Here is a 16,592-nt window from a genome sequence, read left to right on the forward strand (position 1 = left end):
GATGTTCAGACATACGATACGTACAGCGAGGATAGAGGGCGTTTAGAGATACAATACCTAAAGCGAGGATAGAGGACGTGTAGAGATACGATACGTAAAGCGAGGATAGAGGGCGTTCAGAGATACGATACGTACAGGTAGGATAGAGGGCGTTCAGAGATACGATACGTACAGGGAGGATAGAGGGCGTTTAGAGATACAATACGTAAAGCGAGGATAGAGGACGTTTAGAGATACGATACGTAAAGCGAGGATAGAGTGCGTTCAGAGATACAATACGTACAGCGAGGATAGAGGATGTTCAGACATACGATACGTACAGCGAGGATAGAGGGCGTTCAGAGATACGATATGTAAAGCGAGGATAGAGGATGTTCAGACATACGATACGTACAGCGAGGATAGAGGGCGTTTAGAGATACAATACCTAAAGCGAGGATAGAGGGCGTTCAGAGATACGATACGTACATCGAGGATAGAGGGCGTTTAGAGATACAATACCTAAAGCGAGGATAGAGGGCGTTTAGAGATACGATACGTAAAGCGAGGATAGAGGGCGTTCAGAGATACGATACGTACATCGAGGATAGAGGGCGTTTAGAGATACAATACGTAAAGCGAGGATAGAGGACGTTTAGAGATACGATACGTAAAGCGAGGATAGAGGGCGTTCAGAGATACGATACGTAAAGCGAGGATAGAGGGCGTTCAGAGATACGATACGTACAGGGAGGATAGAGGATGGTTAGAGATACGATACGTAAAGCGAGGATAGAGGATGTTTAGAGATACAATACGTAAAGCGAGGATAGAGGACGTTTAGAGATACGATACGTAAAGCGAGGATAGAGGATCTTCAGACATACAATACGTAAAGCGAGGATAGAGGACGTTTAGAGATACGATACGTAAAGCGAGCAGAGGACGTTTAGAGATACGATACGTAAAGCGAGGATAGAGGGCGTTCAGAGATACGATACGTAAAGCGAGGATAGAGGACGTTTAGAGATACAATACGTACTGCGAGGATAGAGGACGTTTAGAGATACAATACGTACTGCGAGGATAGAGGACGTTTAGAGATACGATACGTACAGCGAGGATAGAGGACGTTTAGAGATACATACGTAAAGCGAGGATAGAGGACGTTTAGAGATACATACGTAAAGCGAGGATAGAGGACGTTTAGAGATACGATACGTACTGCGAGGATAGAGGACGTTTAGAGATACGATACGTAAAGCGAGGATAGAGGGCGTTCAGAGATACGATACGTAAAGCGAGGATAGAGGGCGTTCAGAGATACGATACGTAAAGCGAGGATAGAGGGCGTTTAGAGATACGATACGTAAAGCGAGGATAGAGGACGTTCAGAGATACGATACGTAAAGCGAGGATAGAGGGCGTTCAGAGATACGATACGTAAAGCGAGGATAGAGGACGTTTAGAGATACGATACGTAAAGTGAGGATAGAGGACGTTTAGAGATACGATACGTAAAGCGAGGATAGAGGACGTTTAGAGATACAATACGTAAAGCGAGGATAGAGGATGTTTAGACATACGATACGTACAGGGAGGATAGAGGGCGTTTAGAGATACAATACGTAAAGCGAGGATAGAGGACGTTTAGAGATACGATACGTAAAGCGAGGATAGAGGGCGTTCAGAGATACGATACGTACAGCAAGGATAGAGGACGTTCAGAGATACGATATGTACAGCGAGGATAGAGGGCGTTTAGAGATACGATATGTACAGCGAGGATAGAGGGCGTTTAGAGATACGATACGTACAGCGAGGATAGAGGATCTTCAGACATACGATACATACAGGGAGGATAGAGGACGTTTAGAGATACGATACGTAAAGCGAGGATAGAGGATCTTCAGACATACGATACGTACAGCGAGGATAGAGGGCGTTCAGAGATACGATACGTAAAGCGAGGATAGAGGATGGTTAGAGATACGATACGTAAAGCGAGGATAGAGGATGGTTAGAGATACGATACGTAAAGCGAGGATAGAGGGCGTTTAGAGATACGATACGTACAGCGAGGATAGAGGGCGTTTAGAGATACAATACGTAAAGCGAGGATAGAGGGCGTTCAGACATACGATACGTAAAGCGAGGATAGAGGATGGTTAGAGATACTGTGGCGAAACCAGCTTCGCCACTGTGAACTGGAGAGGCCTGGCTGCTGGCCTCCTGCCCGCTGACTATGGCCCCTGGACGTGTTGCACTTTAGAAACTATATTTAGGCAGGTAATATTTTTGTATTGCTGCTGCTGGCCCTTTAAAAGCATCTATGGACATATTGGGACTTTTGGGACTACTGTCCCTTTAAGACTGTGATACATATTCTAGTGTACTGCCTGTAATATTATATGTGTATTAAGTTTAACCTGGGATATGTATGCAGAATTCATCTGATTGTTCGGTAGAATCACTCCATTTATTATATTGAGTGAAACTACCGAACAACCAGACCACCCAGGAATAAGTGTGCCTCCAATTACAGTTTGCAACAATGTTGCAAACGGGTAATTGGCACTCAGTGTAATGTATCCTTTGTCCTCTGGGTGGCCGCCATTCGGGAAACAAACACGTGGCGGCGGCCATCTTAAACTACCGAACAGCGGTGTTTTGCCGTCGAGTGTCTGGAACTAAAATCGGACACTTGACTAGGCAAACACCGCTGAGACCTCCATACTTCCAGAAATTCGTATGGAAACTACCGAATGACCCGCCGTTCGGTAGAAAGAACCCCACAAACAAGGGAATTCATTCTAACCCTCTCCAGGCTCTATAACACAGGCAATTCGCCTGTTTTCATTCCCTTGTTTGTGACCGACCGCAGGGCCAAAATGCATGGAACTGATTTCGGATACTTTACCCATGCGGTCGGTCAATACTTTAACCCCTTAAGGACCAAACTTCTGGAATAAAAGGGAATCATGACGTGTCACACACGTCATGTGTCCTTAAGGGGTTAAAGTTCCATAACTCCTGAACCATTTATCCGAATGGGCTGATTCTTGCATATGTTGTCCCCCTGAATAAGGGCTATCAGGGGATACCTGTTTTGGAGGTGTAGCATATGTATTTGGGGTACATCCAGGAATTGGGGAAAAAGGTGTACAGTATAATTGTGTTAAGTGTTAATCTAAGGGGAGGAAATGTGTGGGAGGTACATCCATGTGATTGGTTAATTTCATCCTCCCCCTGGGAGTGTCCTGTATGTACTTGTTGGTAATAAAAGCCAGACTGGGTGTCCCAGTCTTGAGTTCCTGCTTAACCCTCAAAATGAAGTGTCGTCTCGTTCTTGGGGGGGATTGGATTGTAAGCTGACTGCCAAGAGTGTAAGCCGATTGTATGCTTTTCTTGTTCAGCTGTTCCAGTTCGGAGTGTATTTCGTATCCAGCTCGTGAGTTCTGATGTTCTGCAGTAGCTGTACCTGTCTATGGAAAAGGGGATTATCGCCTAAACGCATTTTTCCCCTTGTATGCTGAAACGGTCCGTTACAATTGGTGGCAAGCGGCGGGATCGTTCCCACGGCCAGAAGGACAGCTACAGAACACCAATTCCTTGGAGTTACAAATTGAGGGCAACGTTAGCATTCGTGCAGCGCCCCTGGCAGCAGAGGTATCCAGCGACTTGGAGCAGACAAGTATGGAAGGCTCTGACGCTGAAGATGATTTTATGGCCAAGGTGAGGCAGCAAGTGGCCCAGTATGGGGGTTATATATCCATGGACACATTCCAGGGGATCTGGAACCAGGTCATGGCTGAGCAAAACTCAAAGATGGACGAAGAGTATGATGAGCAGGAAGAGTGGTACAGCAGCAGAGTAGAGGCTGCATCCGAGGAGGTTAGCCGCCCCCCCCCGAGGCGGCAGGAAGAACCCGAAGTAGGGGTCCTCATAGATTGGTCCTGTGAGGAACCACAACAGGCAGGTGGAGATGGGACCGAGGTCTCTCTACCGGCCCTACAGGGATGCTGGGCAGTCGGCCCAGATCCCCAGCGGCAGAGTAAGTCCCAGGGAGCTAAAGGTGTCGTCCTTCCTCCCCAGCGGCAGATTGTATCTCAGGGAGCTGAAGGTGCCGTCCTTCCTCCCCAGCGGCAGTGTGTGTCCCAGGGAGATGAAGGTGTCGTCCTTCCTCCCCAGCGGCAGGCTGAGTTACAGGGGGCAGAGGTTGTTGTTCCTGCCCCCCAGCAGAAAAGTGATGTGCCAGGAAGGCAGTGTGAAGTAAAGGGAGAGGAGAGCAGCGTCCTCCCTCCCCAGCGGCAGTGTGTGTCTCCGGGAGCTGATGGTGTCGTCCATCCTCCCCAGCGGCAGGCTGAGTTACAGGGGGCAGAGGTTGTTGTTCCTGCCCCCCAGCAGCAAAGTGATATGCCAAGAAGGCAGTGTGAAGGGAAGGGAGAGGAGAGCAGTGTCCTCCCTCCCCAGCGGCAGTGTGTGCCCCAGGGAGCAGAAGGTGCAGTCCTTCCTCCCCAGCGGCAGTGTGTGTCTCCGGGAGCTGATGGTGTCGTCCATCCTCCCCAGCGGCAGGCTGAGTTACAGGGGGCAGAGGTTGTTGTTCCTGCCCCCCAGCAGCAAAGTGATGTGCCAGGAAGGCAGTGTGAAGTAAAGGGAGAGGAGAGCCGTGTCCTCCCTCCCCAGCGGCAGGGTGTGTCTCAGGGAGCAGAAGGTGCAATCCTTCCTCCCCAGCGGCAGTGTGTACCCCAGGGAGCTGATGGTGTCGTCCTTCCTCCCCAGCGGCCGTGTGTACCCCAGGGAGCAGAAGGTGCCATACTTTCTCCCCAGCGGCAGTTTGCCATCCAGAGAGAGGAACTTGTTACACCCTCTCTCCCACGGCAACCTAACCCACCAAGGGGAGATGTTAAGCCCCACAACTGTGCAGATGGGACCGTAGTCTCTGCACTTACAGCACAAGGGATAGGGACGGTCGGTCCTGTTCCCCAGCCTCAGTGTGATGGATCCAAAGGGGAGACAGTCGGTCTCCCCCTCCAGCAGTCGAGCTGTGCACCTAAAGGGGAGACAGCCAGTCTCCTGCAACCAGACGCCCACCAGACTACTCCCGTGGTAGTGCTGGCAACAGGACAGAGTACCGCTGGTCTCTGCCCCCTCAGCAACCCACCAAGGCAGCCTACCCGTCTCCCACCCAGCAGTGGTGAAACACCAGAACTTGGACAAAATCCTTTCTCACCCAGATGTAGTAACCGGTTAGTGTGGGTGGGCTGCTCTGTTATTTCTGTTTTGTGGGTGGGTTGCTGGACTAACCAGGGCACTGACCGGCAGAAAGTCAGGTACCCTGTTAGTCTAATTGGCAAAGGGGAGAAATGTGGCGAAACCAGCTTCGCCACTGTGAACTGGAGAGGCCTGGCTGCTGGCCTCCTGCCCGCTGACTATGGCCCCTGGACGTGTTGCACTTTAGAAACTATATTTGGGCAGGTAATAATTTGTATTGCTGCTGCTGGCCCTTTAAAAGCATCTATGGACATATTGGGACTTTTGGGACTACTGTCCCTTTAAGACTGTGATACATATTCTAGTGTACTGCCTGTAATATTATATGTGTATTAAGTTTAACCTGGGATATGTATGCAGCATTCATCTGATTGTTCGGTAGAATCACTCCATTTATTATATTGAGTGAAACTACCGAACAACCAGACCACCCAGGAATAAGTGTGCCTCCAATTACAGTTTGCAACAATGTTGCAAACGGGTAATTGGCACTCAGTGTAATGTATCCTTTGTCCTCTGGGTGGCCGCCATTCGGGAAACAAACACGTGGCGGCGGCCATCTTAAACTACCGAACAGCGGTGTTTTGCCGTCGAGTGTCTGGAACTAAAATCGGACACTTGACCCGCCGTTCGGTAGAAAGAACCCCACAAACAAGGGAATTCATTCTAACCCTCTCCAGGCTCTATAACAGGCAATTCGTCTGTTTTCATTCCCTTGTTTGTGACCGACCGCAGGGCCAAAATGCATGGAACTGTTTTCGGATACTTTACCCATGCGGTCGGTCAATACTTTAAAGTTCCATAACTCCCGAACCGTTTATCCGAATGGGCTGATTCTTGCATATGTTGTCCCCCTGAATAAGGGCTATCAGGGGATACCTGTTTTGGAGGTGTAGCATATGTATTTGGGGTACATCCAGGAATTGGGGAAAAAGGTGTACAGTATAATTGTGTTAAGTGTTAATCTAAGGGGAGGAAATGTGTGGGAGGTACATCCATGTGATTGGTTAATTTCATCCTCCCCCTGGGAGTGTCCTGTATGTACTTGTTGGTAATAAAAGCCAGACTGGGTGTCCCAGTCTTGAGTTCCTGCTTAACCCTCAAAATGAAGTGTCGTCTCGTTCTTGGGGGGGATTGGATTGTAAGCTGACTGCCAAGAGTGTAAGCCGATTGTATGCTTTTCTTGTTCAGCTGTTCCAGTTCGGAGTGTATTTCGTATCCAGCTCGTGAGTTCTGATGTTCTGCAGTAGCTGTACCTGTCTATGGAAAAGGGGATTATCGCCTAAACGCATTTTTCCCCTTGTATGCTGAAACGGTCCGTTACAGATACGATACGTAAAGCGAGGATAGAGGATGGTTAGAGATACGATACGTAAAGCGAGGATAGAGGATGGTTAGAGATACGATACGTAAAGCGAGGATAGAGGATGGTTAGAGATACGATACGTAAAGCGAGGATAGAGGATGGTTAGAGATACGATACGTAAAGCGAGGATAGAGGATGGTTAGAGATACGATACGTAAAGCGAGGATAGAGGATGGTTAGAGATACGATACGTACAGCGAGGATAGTGGGCGTTCAGAGATACGATACGTACAGCGAGGATAGAGGGCGTTTAGAGATACAATACGTAAAGCGAGGATAGAGGGCGTTCAGACATACGATACGTAAAGCGAGGATAGAGGATGGTTAGAGATACGATACGTAAAGCGAGGATAGAGGGCGTTCAGACATACGATACGTAAAGCGAGGATAGAGGATGGTTAGAGATACGATACGTAAAGCAAGGATAGAGGGCGTTCAGACATACGATACGTAAAGCGAGGATAGAGGATGGTTAGAGATACGATACGTAAAGCGAGGAGAGAGGATGGTTAGAGATACGATACGTAAAGCGAGGATAGAGGATGGTTAGAGATACGATACGTAAAGCGAGGATAGAGGGCGTTCAGAGATACGATACGTACAGCGAGGATAGAGGATGGTTAGAGATACGATACGTAAAGCGAGGAGAGAGGATGGTTAGAGATACGATACGTAAAGCGAGGATAGAGGATGGTTAGAGATACGATACGTAAAGCGAGGATAGAGGATGGTTAGAGATACGATACGTAAAGCGAGGAGAGAGGATGGTTAGAGATACGATACGTAAAGCGAGGAGAGAGGATGGTTAGAGATACGATACGTAAAGCGAGGATAGAGGATGGTTAGAGATACGATACGTAAAGCGAGGATAGAGGGCGTTTAGAGATACGATACGTACAGCGAGGATAGAGGGCGTTTAGAGATACAATACGTAAAGCGAGGATAGAGGGCGTTCAGACATACGATACGTAAAGCGAGGATAGAGGATGGTTAGAGATACGATACGTAAAGCGAGGATAGAGGGCGTTCAGAGATACGATACGTACAGCGAGGATAGAGGATGTTCAGACATACGATACGTAAAGCGAGGATAGAGGGCATTTAGAGATACGATACGTACAAGGAGGATAGAGGACGTTTAGAGATACGATACGTAAAGCGAGGATAGAGGGCATTTAGAGATACGATACGTAAAGCGAGGATAGAGGGCGTTCAGAGGATCAGGAAAGCAAGACAGATCATATCCTGTCTCTCTTTTATTCTGGGAAAGGAAATGCTCTAAATACTCACCACAAGCACAATTCCAGCTGTACTTCCAACAAGAGGAGGGCAAGGACTGAGGGCAGCCAGCACCATCAGGTATCCACCAAATATCATACCTGCCACCATGATCATCCCGAGAACAATGGACGACCTGGAAAAATAAAAATAAACTTTAAGAATGTAGAAGGATACAGGACCTAACTACACTTTTATTCCCTTTGTCCCCCCCCCCCCGACTGTTCAAATCATGTATGGGCTTCAGTAGAAGATTGGGTTTGTCCCCCTCCTATATATGATAAAAATGAGGCTTGAGTATTAATCTGTGGGTGGGTATTGGTGTCTCATTTTGACAGGATATGGAGGGAATCAGGACACATGGCAAGTGAGAAAGTTAGTGTATAATGGAACCAGACTTCCAGGCCACTGGTGTGGGACTTCTCACACCTTGCAGAGTGGCTCTGCTGGGGTCCCAGCTTCAAAGAGGAATGTATTATAACTGCAGCTATAAGGTTATGGTGTAAGGAGGTCCCCTGTCTCCCCGCACACAGTGTATTATAACTGCAGCTATAAGGTTATGGTGTAAGGAGGTCCCCTGTCTCCCCGCACACAGTGTATTATAACTGCAGCTATAAGGTTATGGTGTAAGGAGGTCCCCTGTCTCCCCGCACACAGTGTATTATACCTGCAGCTATAAGGTTATGGTGTAAGGAGGTCCCGTCTCCCTGCATACAGTGTATTATAACTCCAGCTATAAGGTTATGGTGTAAGGAGGTCCCCTGTCTCCCCGCACACAGTGTATTATAACTGCAGCTATAAGGTTATGGTGTAAGGAGGTCCCCTGTCTCCCTGCATACAGTGTATTATAACTGCAGCTATAAGGTTATGGTGTAAGGAGGTCCCCTGTCTCCCCGCACACAGTGTATTATAACTGCAGCTATAAGGTTATGGTGTAAGGAGGTCCCCTGTCTCCCCGCACACAGTGTATTATAACTGCAGATATAAGGTTATGGTATAAGGAGGTCCCCTGTCTCCCCGCACACAGTGTATTATAACTGCAGCTATAAGGTTATGGTGTAAGGAGGTCCCCTGTCTCCCCGCACACAGTGTATTATAACTGCAGCTATAAGGTTATGGTGTAAGGAGGTCCCCTGTCTCCCCGCACACAGTGTATTATAACTGCAGCTATATGGTTATGGTGTAAGGAGGTCCCCTGTCTCCCTGCACACAGTGTATTATAACTGCAGCTATAAGGTTATGGTGTAAGGAGGTCCCCTGTCTCCCCGCACACAGTGTATTATAACTGCAGCTATAAGGTTATGATGTAAGGAGGTCCCCTGTCTCCCCACACACAGTGTATTATAACTGCAGCTATAAGATTATGGTGTAAGGAGGTCCCTGTCTCCCCGCACACTGTGTATTATAACTGCAGCTATAAGGTTATGGTGTAAGGAGGTCCCCTGTCTCCCTGCACACAGTGTATTATAACTGCAGCTATAAGGTTATGGTGTAAGGAGGCCCCTGTCTCCCCGCACACTGTGTATTATAACTGCAGCTGTAAGGTTATGGTGTAAGGAGGCCCCTGTCTCCCCGCACACTGTGTATTATAACTGCAGCTATAAGGTTATGGTGTAAGGAGGTCCCCTGTCCCCCGCACACAGTGTATTATAACTGCAGCTATAAGGTTATGGTGTAAGGAGGTCCCCTGTCTCCCCGCACACAGTGTATTATAACTGCAGCTATAAGGTTATGGTGTAAGGAGGCCCCCTGTCTCCCAGCACACAGTGTATTATAACTGCAGCTATAAGGTTATGGTGTAAGGAGGTCCCCTGTCTCCCCGCACACAGTGTATTATAACTGCAGCTATAAGGTTATGGTGTAAGGAGGATCCCTGTCTCCCCGCACACAGTGTATTATAACTGCAGCTATAAGGTTATGGTGTAAGGAGGTTCCCTGTCTCCCCGCACACAGTGTATTATAACTGCAGCTATAAGGTTATGGTGTAAGGAGGTCCCCTGTCTCCCCGCACACTGTGTATTATAACTGCAGCTATAAGGTTATGGAGTAAGGAGGTCCCCTGTCTCCCCGCACACTGTGTATTATAACTGCAGCTATAAGGTTATGGTGTAAGGAGGTCCCCTGTCTCCCCGCACACAGTGTATTATAACTGCAGCTATAAGGTTAAGTGTAAGGAGGTCCCCTGTCTCCCCGCACACAGTTCGGGGGGCAGTTGGGCATTATGCTCTAATTATAGACTGGTGAAGGATAAAAAACAGAATGTGTTTCTTCCTGGGAGCTCTGGATAAGAAGTTAGAATTAATTCTTCCAGAGATCAGGAAGAATGCAGCCTTTATGACAGTCAGGGCGTGTGATCAGCACGAGATTCCCTCAATGCTGCCAGGAATGTCTACAAACCTGTCACATGAACCCCACACACAGCCGCAAGGGGAGGCAGAAAGAGGGCAAGGGGCAGGTAACCACACACAGCCACAGGAGAGAGGACGCAAAGGGAGATACAGATACCAGAGCTGAGTGAGAACAGAGAAAGCTAAGAATGCAAATAATACAAAGAACCACCTGAGTAATAAAACTCACAGTAACGTGCAGCATGTATAACGGTATCACAGAGCTCCGTATTAATACCCAGACATTGCTCAGTAATAAAACTCACAGCAACGTGCAGCATGTATAACGGTATCACAGAGCTCCGTATAATTACCCAGACATTGCTCAGTAATAAAACTCACAGTAACGTGCAGCATGTATAACGGTATCACAGAGCTCCGTATTAATACCCAGACATTGCTCAGTTATAAAACTCACAGTAACGTGCAGAATGTATAACGGTATCACAGAGCTCCGTATTAATAGCCAGACATTGCTCAGTAATAAAACTCACAGTAACGTGCAGCATGTATAACGGTATCACAGAGCTCCGTATTAATACCCAGACACTGCTCAGTAATAAAACTCACAGCAACGTGCAGCATGTATAACGGTATCACAGAGCTCCGTATTAATACCCAGACATTGCTCAGTAATAAAACTCACAGTAACGTGCAGCATGTATAACGGTATCACAGAGCTCCGTATTAATACCCAGACATTGCTCAGTAATAAAACTCACAGTAACGTGCAGCATGTATAACGGTATCACAGAGCTCCGTATTAATACCCAGACATTGCTCAGTAATAAAACTCACAGTAACGTGCAGCATGTATAACGGTATCACAGAGCTCCGTATTAATACCCAGACATTGCTCAGTAATAAAACTTACAGTAACGTGCAGCATGAATAACGGTATCACAGAGCTCCGTATTAATACCCAGACATTGCTCAGTAATAAAACTCACAGTAACGTGCAGCATGTATAACGGTATCACAGAGCTCCGTATTAATACCCAGACATTGCTCAGTAATAAAACTCACAGTAACGTGCAGCATGTATAACGGTATCACAGAGCTCCGTATTAATACCCAGACATTGCTCAGTAATAAAACTCACAGTAACGTGCAGCATGTATAACGGTATCACAGAGCTCCGTATTAATACCCAGACATTGCTCAGTAATAAAACTTACAGTAACGTGCAGCATGTATAACGGTATCACAGAGCTCCGTATTAATACCCAGACATTGCTCAGTAATAAAACTCACAGTAACGTGCAGCATGTATAACGGTATCACAGAGCTCCGTATTAATACCCAGACATTGCTCAGTAATAAAACTCACAGTAACGTGCAGCATGTATAACGGTATCACAGAGCTCCGTATTAATACCCAGACATTGCTCAGTAATAAAAGTCACAGTAACGTGCAGCATGTATAACGGTATCACAGAGCTCCGTATTAATACCCAGACATTGCTCAGTAATAAAACTCACAGTAACGTGCAGCATGTATAACGGTATCACAGAGCTCCGTATTAATACCCAGACATTGCTCAGTAATAAAACTCACAGTAACGTGCAGCATGTATAACGGTATCACAGAGCTCCTTATTAATACCCAGACATTGCTCAGTAATATATTATTTAAAGTGTGTAACGGATCCACTGGCACCCCGACTGGGTACCTCCGTTAATGGATGCTCCTAGCGTTTCCTGAGGACTCCAAGCACTCTGGCAGACACCACAATCACCGAATCCGAGAAACCTTTAAATTCTCTCAAGCATATGAATGCTATAGACCATTGAATAGGAACCATACGAATAGGCTTGTACTCCTAGCAGTCAACTGGAACAGCATGCAATAAATCCTTCCCCCAATAATGAGACGACACATCACTTTGAGGGTAAAACAGGAACTCTGGACTGGCTCATCCAGCCTGGCTTTTATTTCCAACTCACACATACAGGCTGTAACGGACCGTTTCACTTACAAGAGGATAAAACCCAGTTTAGGCGATAATCCCCTTTCCAGATGCACAGGCAGCTACTGCAAACACCATTCTCCCGACTGGAACCACACGAACACTGGAACAGCTGAACAAGAAAAGCAGACATCGGCTTACACTCTTGGCAGTCAGCATACAATCCCATTCCCCCAAAGACCGAGACGACACATCGCTTTGAGGGTTAAGCAAGAACTCTAGACTGGGACACCCAGTCTGGCTTTTATTTCCAACTCACACATACAGGCCACACCCAGGGGGAGGCATAAAAGAACCAATGACATAGATGTTACCTCCCACACATCCCCTCCCCTTAGTGTGACACATAATCCCATTATGCATACAGAGTAAAATATACTTTTACACAACTTTCATAACTTTAAAACCATACATCACATTCACATAAAAATACATATCCACAATCAATCCATTCAGGGGAACAATATATTAAAAAATGGCATGAATCCGACCAGGGGTTCAAAAGTTACTAAAAGTATCTTTTGGGCCCTGGCTTGCAGCATGGCACAATCTGGCTCAAACAGAAGTAAAACATCCCCCACAATGCATCCCGGCTTCCTCCCTTCTGCCCTGGAGATAATTGGAGAAGTAATCCAATTATCTAGGACTAGAGTCAGACTCCATTAACCACATGGTTGCAAAAAGACAGTAAAAGACATAAACTTACATACTGATACATTTAACACATAAAACCCACATTTCTACATATCCCCAGTTTAACTGAACACATAAATACCTACCGTATATACTCGAGTATAAGCCGAGTTTTTCAGCCCATTTTTTGGGCTGAAAAACCCCAACTCGGCTTATACTCGAGTCAAGGTCTGTATTATGGCAATTTACATTGCCATAATACAGACCGGGGGAGAGGGGGCTGGCAGAGCTGTACTTACCTGTTCTGCAGCTCCTGTCAGCTCTCTCCTCCTCCGCGCCGTCCGGTCAGCACCTCGGTCAGCTCCCAGTGTAAGTCTCGCGAGAGCCGCGGCTCTCGCGAGACTTACAGTGTGAGCTGATAGAAGGAGCTGCACGGACGGCGCAGAGGAGGAGAGAGCTGACAGGAGCTGCAGAACAGGTAAGTACAGCTCTGCCAGCCCCCTCTCCCCCCCACTGAACTGCCACTGGACCACCAGGGAAGGAGAGCCCCCCTCCCTGCCATATATCAAGCAGGGAGGGGGGACGAAAAAAAAATATATATAAATAAAATAAAAAATAATAATAATAAAAAAAAAAATTAATAACAAAAAAAAGGGGGATAAGGACCACTATGGGAGGGAGGGAGGGGGGGGGGGGATAAGGACCACTATGGGAGGGAGGGAGGGGGGGGATAATGACCACTATTGGAGGGAGGGGGGGGATAAGGAACACTATGGGAGGGGGTGGGATAAGGACCACTATGGGAGGGAGGGGGGTATAAGGACCACTATGGGAGGGAGGGGGGGGGTATATGGACCACTATGGGAGGGATGGGGGGGATAAGGAACACTATGGGAGGGAGAAGGGGGATAAGGACCACTATGAGAGGGAGGGGGTGGGATAAGGACCACTATGGGAGGGGAGGGGGAAGTAAGGACCACTAGGGGAGGGGAGGGTAAGGACCACTAGGGGAGGGGTGTGAAGGAACACGGGGGTGGGGAGGTAAGGACCACTGAGGGAGGAGGAGGGGAAGTCAGGACATATGAGGGGGGAGGGGGCGGCAAATTTTTTTTTGCCTACGGCGGCAAATATCCTTGCACCGGCCCTGCACACACTGCATTCACACACTGCATTCATACACACACACACTGCATTCATGCACACACACGCTGCACTCATACACACACGCTGCACTCATACACACACGCTGCACTCATACACACACGCTGCACTCATACACACACGCTGCACTCATACACAAACACATACGCACACACTGCATTCATTATACACACACTGTAAATAAATATTCAATTAATATATTTTTTTTAGGATCTAATTTTATTTAGAAATTTACCAGTAGCTGCTGCATTTCCCACCCTAGTCTTATACTCGAGTCAATAAGTTTTCCCAGTTTTTTTGGATAAAATTAGGGGCCTCGGCTTATATTCGGGTCGGCTTATACTCGAGTATATACGGTACATAATATTTAAGACAGTATTACTGTGATATGTTACAAAGTCTTAAAGGGACATTAGTCCCAAAAGTCCCAATATGTCCATCGCTGATTTTAAAGGGCCAGTAGCAGCAATACAAATTATTACATGCCCAAATATAGTTTCTAAAGTGCAATATGTCCAGGGGCCATAGTCAGCGGGCAGGAGGCTAGCAGCCAGGCCTCTCCAGTTCACAGTGGCGAAGCTGGTTTCGCCACACAGGCCACACCCAGGGGGAGGCATAAAAGAACCAATGACATAGATGGTACAACCCACACATCCCCTCCCCTTAGTGTGACACATAATCCCATTATGCATACAGTGTAAAATATACTTTTACACAACTTTCATAACTTTAAAACCATACATCACATTCACATAAAAATACATATCCACAATCAATCCATTCAGGGGAACAACATATTAAAAAAATGGCATGAATCCGACCAGGGGTTCAAAAGTTACTAAAAGTATCTTTTGTTCCTTTCTGGCTGGCAGAAAAACATCCCCACAATGCACCCTGGTTTCCTCCCTTCTGCCCTGGAGTTAATTGGAGAAGTAATCCAATTATCTAGGACTAGAGTCAGACTCCATTAACCACATGGTTGCAAAAAGACAGTAAAAGACATAAACTTACATACTGATACATTTAACACATAAAACCCACATTTCTACATATCCCCAGTTTAACTGAACACATAAATACCTACATAATATTTAAGACAGTATTACTGTGATATGTTACAAAGTCTTAAAGGGACATTAGTCCCAAAAGTCCCAATATGTCCATCGCTGATTTTAAAGGGCCAGTAGCAGCAATACAAATTATTACATGCCCAAATATAGTTTCTAAAGTGCAATATGTCCAGGGGCCATAGTCAGCGGGCAGGAGGCTAGCAGCCAGGCCTCTCCAGTTCACAGTGGCGAAGCTGGTTTCGCCACATTTCTCCCCTTGGCCAATAAGACTAACAGGGTACCTGACTTTCTGCCGGTCAGTGCCCTGGTTAGTCCAGCAACCCACCCACAAAACAGAAATAACAGAGCAGCCCACCCACACTAACCGGTTACTACATCTGGGTGAGGAAGGATTTTGTCCAAGTTCTGGTGTTTCACCACTGCTGGGTGGGAGACGGGTAGGCTGCCTTGGTGGGTTGCTGAGGGGGCAGAGACCAGCGGTACTCTGTCCTGTTGCCAGCACTACCACGGGAGTAGTCTGGTGGGCGTCTGGTTGCTGGAGACTGGCTGTCTCCCCGTTAGGTGCGCAGCTCGACTGCCGGAGGGGGAGACCGACTGTCTCCCCTTTGGATCCATCACACTGAGGCTGGGGAACAGGACCGACCGTCCCTATCCCTTGTGCTGTAAGTGCAGAGACTATGGTCCCATCTGCACAGTTGTGGGGCTTAACATCTCCCCTTGGTGAGTTAGGCTGCCGCTGGAGAGAGGGTGTAACAAGCTCCTCTCTCTGGACGGTAAACTGCCGCTGGGGAGGGGGGTTAGCAGGCTCCTCTCCCTGCCACTCTCTCTGCTGGTGGAAAGGGGGACCAGCTGTCTCCCCTTTCATTCTCTTGTCCGGCTGCTGGGGTGCGAGACTGACTGTCTCTGCTCCCTGCAGGACACACTGCCGCTGGGGAGGATGGACGACACCATCAGCTCCCTGGGGCACACACTGCCGCTGGGGAGGGAGGACGCTGCTCTCCTCTCCCTTCGCTTCACACTGCCGTCTTGGCATCTCACTTTGCTGCTGGGGGGCAGGAACAACAACCTCTGCCCCCTGTAACTCAGCCTGCCGCTGGGGAGGAAGGACTGCACCTTCGGCTCCCTTGGACACACACGGCTGCTGGGGAGGATGGACGACACCATCAGCTCCCTGGGGCACACATTGCCGCTGGGGAGGGAGGACGCTGCTCTCCTCTCCCTTCCCTTCACACTGCCTTCTTGGCATATCACTTTGCTGCTGGGGGGCAGGAACAACAACCTCTGCCCCCTGTAACTCAGCCTGCCGCTGGGGAGGAAGGACTGCACCTTCGGCTCCTTTGGACACACACGGCTGCTGGGGAGGATGGACGACACCATCAGCTCCCTGGGGCACACATTGCCGCTGGGGAGGGAGGACGCTGCTCTCCTCTCCCTTCCCTTCACACTGCCTTCTTGGCATCTCACTTTGCTGCTG

The 16,592-nt window shown here is 47.9% G+C and overlaps 1 protein-coding gene across 1 annotated transcript in view; it reads right to left on the reverse strand.

The window, feature by feature from the left end:
- Positions 1–16,592, reverse strand: part of SLC52A2 (solute carrier family 52 member 2) — a 142,943-nt gene that overhangs the window by 33,027 nt on the left and 93,324 nt on the right. Inside the window, exon 5 of the mRNA XM_063450911.1 lies at positions 7,910–8,033. Coding sequence (XP_063306981.1) covers positions 7,910–8,033 — 124 coding nt within the window. The remainder of the gene's footprint in view (positions 1–7,909; positions 8,034–16,592) is intronic.

Source organism: Pelobates fuscus, chromosome 4 (genome assembly GCF_036172605.1).
Source record: "Pelobates fuscus isolate aPelFus1 chromosome 4, aPelFus1.pri, whole genome shotgun sequence".
In the NCBI taxonomy this organism is placed as follows: Eukaryota; Metazoa; Chordata; class Amphibia; order Anura; family Pelobatidae; genus Pelobates; species Pelobates fuscus.